The 5,170-nt window shown below is 56.0% G+C and overlaps 2 protein-coding genes across 3 annotated transcripts in view; one reads left to right on the forward strand and one right to left on the reverse strand.

The window, feature by feature from the left end:
• Positions 1-5,170, reverse strand: part of RNASEH2A (ribonuclease H2 subunit A) — a 38,125-nt gene that overhangs the window by 11,419 nt on the left and 21,536 nt on the right. Inside the window, exon 1 of one of the 2 annotated variants that reach the window (XM_017888415.1) lies at positions 695-862. The exons of the other annotated variant lie outside the window; for it this stretch is intronic. The gene's annotated coding sequence lies outside the window, so the exon portion shown is untranslated. Of the gene's footprint in view, positions 1-694; positions 863-5,170 lie in introns of those variants that run through there. 2 annotated transcript variants of the gene reach the window in all.
• Positions 879-5,170, forward strand: part of PRDX2 (peroxiredoxin 2) — a 5,618-nt gene continuing 1,326 nt past the window's right edge. Inside the window, exons 1-5 of the mRNA XM_017888418.1 lie at positions 879-1,175; positions 1,645-1,756; positions 1,852-2,005; positions 2,614-2,736; positions 2,918-3,048. Coding sequence (XP_017743907.1) covers positions 1,654-1,756; positions 1,852-2,005; positions 2,614-2,736; positions 2,918-3,048 — 511 coding nt within the window. The 5' untranslated portion in view covers positions 879-1,175; positions 1,645-1,653. The remainder of the gene's footprint in view (positions 1,176-1,644; positions 1,757-1,851; positions 2,006-2,613; positions 2,737-2,917; positions 3,049-5,170) is intronic.

Genomic DNA, 5,170 nt, shown 5'->3' on the forward strand with positions numbered 1-5,170 from the left:
CGCCACCACACCCGGCTAGTTTTTTTGTGTTTTCAGTAGAGACGGGGTTTCACCATTTTAGCCAGGATGGTCTCGATCTCCTGACCTCGTGATCCGCCCATCTCGGACTCCCAAAGTGCTGGGATTACAGGCTTGAGCCACCGTGCCAGGCCTCCAACTCCGATCTTATCCCAACTCGCGGCTCACCAAGGTCTGACACCTGCTACCCTCCCACACCCACTCTACCACACCTCACCGACCTCTTCCCATTTCTCCTTCAGGCCTTTTCACCTTGGCACTTGCTATTCCCTCTTTCTTGGACATTCTTTCCCCAAATCTTTCCATTTGGGGTTTTCGCTTGTCGTTCTCGCTGCACTGGTCACGGGTCTTCTGCAATCGGACCCTCTCTGACTTCCCAATCTTGCCCGCCCCCTTCTTTCTCTGCCTCTGCCCTTCCTGGCACCTATCCCCGAGTGACAGCTTCAATGTCCTACCCACACCCCCTCTTCCCCTGGGAGCTGCTTTAAAGCAGTATCTATTTCAACGTATCCAAGAGTAAACCCAGCCTCAGAGAACAGTAACCAGCCCAAGGGGACGCCTCCAGTGCAGAGCTGGGTGGAGATTTGCAGCCCGCGGAAGAAGGTCCCTTTGCAGCCAGCAGAAGTAGGGCAACGGGGAGCCTATGGACATCGTCACCCCCGCCGCCTGAGGTTACCCTTTAGATGCTGCAGCCTCAGCTGCTCCCAGGTGTCACCTTCGCCCTGCTGGCCAAAGTACTGATAGTCCTGGTAGACCTGGGCAGGGGTCGCCAGCGGCAGGAGTAGCAGAGGCGCCAGTAGCAGCGCTGCCGGGGTCCGGGCCATCCCCGACTCCAACGGCACCCAGCGCGCTCGCAGGCAGAGTCGTGCGCGGAGTCTGCGGCGGCCGCATTACCCCCGCCGGCCGGTGCAGTGGTCCGGGCCGAAGGCAACACGTCTCCCCCCCGGCACCCGCAGGCACATGGACCCGGCCGCACGCTCCCCCGCACCTGAGGGTGCAGTGGACTCGACCGCTCCGCTCGTTCGCTCCCTCCCCTGCGCAGCGCACGCCTTGGTTCGGGCCGGGCATAAAAGGCTTCGCGGCCCAGGGCTCACTTGGCGCTGAGAACGCGGGTCCACGCGTGTGATCGTCCGTGCGTCTAGCCCTTGCCCACGCAGGTATGGACACCTGGAGTGCACCTGGCGGGAGGACCCCCTTCAAGCTGCTTTGGCCGGATCCCGACCTCAGTGCTGGCCGCCTTTATTTTCCATCCGCTGTAGTGGCGTCCTTTGTCCTTGCGGGGGAAACCGAGGCCGCAGCCTTGCAGCGCAGGCCGGATCGCCCTGTTCCCCGCCCCCTGCTCAAGGGGGCCTCACTGTCTCCTTCTGGACTTGGGGCTTGCGACACCGCGCTCCGGCCGACTCGCTCGTGGGGTGCTAGTGGCAGTGGCTGGGTCACTCGTGCTCTGGTCAGGAGGGCGGGTCTCCGGCAGCCTCCGGGCTTCGTAGACCCGGTACCTGGGAGGGTGAGGGTTGGTGCTGTCGCCTCCGCCGTGCTGACTCAGTCACAGGGCCCAGCACGCAGCGCGACCTTGGGGTGGGAGGACAAAGGGTCTTCCCGGGCGCACTGACCGGACAGAGGTCTCAGCTTTCAGTCATGGCCTCCGGTAACGCGCGCATCGGAAAGCCAGCCCCTGACTTCAAGGCCACAGCAGTGGTTGACGGCGCCTTCAAAGAGGTGAAGCTGTCGGACTACAAAGGTGAGCGCAGCCCGGAGCGGACCCAGGTAGAAGCAGAAGCGGGGCCGTGCATGAGAGAGGCTGGGCCCTAACTCTTCTTTGTCCCTCCTCCCCAGGGAAGTACGTAGTCCTCTTTTTCTACCCTCTGGACTTCACTTTTGTGTGCCCCACGGAGATCATCGCGTTCAGCAACCGTGCCGAGGACTTCCGCAAGCTGGGCTGCGAAGTGCTGGGCGTCTCGGTGGACTCTCAGTTCACCCACCTGGCTTGGTATGAGCAGAGGCCAGAGAGGGAGATTGCAGCTAAGCTCACACCCTCGGGTCTAAGCTGTGTGGCTTCGTGACCATTGCTCAATCTCTGGAACCTGCGTTTCCCCATCTTGAAAATAATGGAAATATTGCCGCCCAAGTTTTTAAGGATGGCAGTAATTAGCATTTGGCAGCTAGTTGCCTGACACATAGAGTTGCAGATGCAACTCAGATGCAACTTTATCTGCTGTATCTACTAGTTCCCAGGAGGGAGGCTGTGCTGCCCTATTTCATAAAGATGGAAACTCCGGTTCACCGAAGTGAAGGGCTGTACCCCATGACACAGCTAGAGGAGGATGGGGACTCTTAACACGGGCTCTCTGCTGGGTGATGCTGCAAGTTACAAGCACATGTGAAGCCACTTAGCTGGAGCGTTGCCTCTCAAGCTTAATCTTCCCATCTGTGGGAAGTCCTTGTACCCAACCCAGGGTGGGATGGGTGAGGCTCCCAGCAGCCTACTATAAAGCCCCTTATCTTTGGCCTCCAGGGCTTATCACATTGGGCCCACAGGGTGAGGACCGGGCTGTACCAGGCATCCTGAGGCCCCAACTCTGTCTTCTCTACTCCCAGGATCAACACCCCCCGGAAGGAGGGAGGCTTGGGCCCCCTGAACATCCCTCTGCTTGCTGACGTGACCAGATGCTTGTCTGAGGATTACGGCGTGCTGAAAACAGATGAAGGCATTGCCTACAGGTACTGTGGGACCCTCAGCCCGGCTCATGGAGACCCCCCATTCCTGTGGTGCTGGAACCACTCCTGTACAATGTCTTCTCTGCCCCCAGCCCTGTGGCTAGTAGCGGGCGGTTGGTGGTCCCTTCCTTGTCTCTGGCAGTGGGAGCTCCCAGCTCCTCACTGGGAACCCTGATGTCTTCAGGGGCCTATTTATCATCGATGGCAAGGGTGTCCTTCGCCAGATCACTGTTAATGATTTGCCTGTGGGACGCTCCGTGGATGAGGCTCTGCGGCTGGTCCAGGCCTTCCAGTACACAGACGAGCATGGGGAAGGTGAGCAGAAACACACATGACACATGGGTACATACTCAGTGCCTCTGTCACTCATGCAAACATTCACTGCCTGTCCTCTGACCTGCCTAGATGGGTGTTAGGGCCCCAAAGAAGATTCAGCTCAGGGGTTTATCTGCAGGAAGTTTCTAGTGTGGTAGGAGACAAATACCCCTGACATTCAACCAAGGTGGACAAAGGAGCTGGGCTCACTGGCTCACACCTGTAATGCCAGCACTTTGGGAGGCTGTGACGAGTGGATCACCTGAGGTCAGGAGTTCGAGACCAGCCTGACCAACATGGTGAAACCCTGTCTCTACTAAAAACACAAAAAAATTAGCTGGGCGTGGTGGCATGCGCCTGTAATCCCAGCTATTTGAGAGACTGAGGCAGGAGTTCTCTTGAATCTGGGAGGCAGAGGTTACAGTGAGCCGAGATCGTACCATTGTACTCCAGCTTGGGCAACAATTAGCCTGGCTTGTGAAGTGTACCTATAGTCCCAGCTACTGAGGAGGCTGAGGCTGGAGGATCGCTTGAGCCTGGGAGGTCGAGGCTGTAGTGAGCTGTGATTGCACCACTGCACTCCAGCCTGGGTGACACAGCAAGACCCTGTCTCAAAAAACAAACAGGCCGGGCACGGTGGCTCACGCCTGTAATCCCAGCAGCATTTTGGGAGGCCGAGGTGGGCGGATCTCAAGGTCAGGAGTTTGAGACCAGCCTGGTAAACACAGTGAAACCCCATCTCTACTAAAAATACAAAAAAATTAACTGGGTGCGGTGGTGGGTGCCTGTAATCCCAGCTACTTGGGAGGCAGATGCAGGAGGATTGCTTGAACCCGGGAGGGGGTTGCAGTGAGCTGAGATCGCACCACTGCACTCCAGCCCAGGCCCAGTGTGAGACTCCATCTCAAAAAAAAAAAAAACCAAAACAACAACAACAACAAAACCTGTAGGGGTGGGGCAGAGGGACAAAGATGGGGTTAAAGGGGCCGAAAAGACAGGAAGATGCTGTGTCTCATGCTTGTAGTTCCACCTACTCTGGAGAGTGAGGCAGAAGATTGCTTAAGCCTAGGAGTTTGAGTCCAGCCTAGGCAACATAGCAATACCCCATCTCTTAAAAAAGAAAAGAAAAGAAAAAGAAAAAAGAGGCCAGATGTCATGGCTCACACCTGTAATCCCAGCACTTTGGGAGGCCTAGGAGGGTGGATCCCCTGAGGTTGGGAGTTCAAGACCAGCTTGGAGAAACCCCGTCTCTACTAAAAATACAAAATTAGCTGGGCGTGGTGGTGCATGCCTGTAATCCCAGCTAATTGGGAGGCTGAGGCAGGAGAATCACTTGAAGCTGAGAGGCAGAAGTTGCGGTGAGCCGAGATCGTGCCATTGTACACCAGCCTGGGCAAAAAGAGTGAAGTGAAACTCTGTCTGAAAAAAAAAAGAAAAAAGAAAAAGGAGAGGTGGGTGGCAAAAAGAAATTGAAGAATTAAGAGTAGGAAACACTAACTAGAAAATACTGAACTTGGCTAGGCGCAGTGGCTCACGCCTGTAATCCTAGCACTTTGGGAGGCCATGGGGGGGTGGTTCACCTGAGGTCAGGAGTTCGAGATCAGCCTGACCAATATGGTGAAACCCCGTCTCTACTAAAAGTACCAAACAATTAGCAGGGCGTGGTGGCGGGCACTTGTAGTCCCAGCTACTCAGGAGACTGAGGCAGAAGAATCGCTTGAACCCAGGAGGCAGAGGTTGTAGTGAGCCGAGATCACACCACTGCACTCCAGCCTGGGCGACAGAACAGGACTCTGTCTCAAAAGAAAGAAAAAGATAAAATACTGAACTTGGCTGGGCATAGTGGCTCACACCTGTAATCCCAGCACTTTGGGAGGCCAAGATGGGCAGATGACTTGAGGTCAGGAGTTCAAGACAAGCGTGGCTAACATCGTCTCTACCAAAAATACAAAAAGTAGCCAGGCATGGTGGTGCACCCCTGTAATTCCAGCTACTTGGGAGTCTGGGGCACAAGAATCGCTTGAACCCAGGAGGCAGAGGTTGCATGAGCTGAGATCATGCCACTGTACTTCAGCCTGGGCAACAGAGCAAGACTCTGTCTCAAAAAAAAAAAAAAAAGCCG

The sequence above is a fragment of the Rhinopithecus bieti genome, unplaced genomic scaffold (genome assembly GCF_001698545.2).
Source record: "Rhinopithecus bieti isolate Rb0 unplaced genomic scaffold, ASM169854v2 scaffold_15296, whole genome shotgun sequence".
Taxonomy (NCBI): Eukaryota; Metazoa; Chordata; class Mammalia; order Primates; family Cercopithecidae; genus Rhinopithecus; species Rhinopithecus bieti.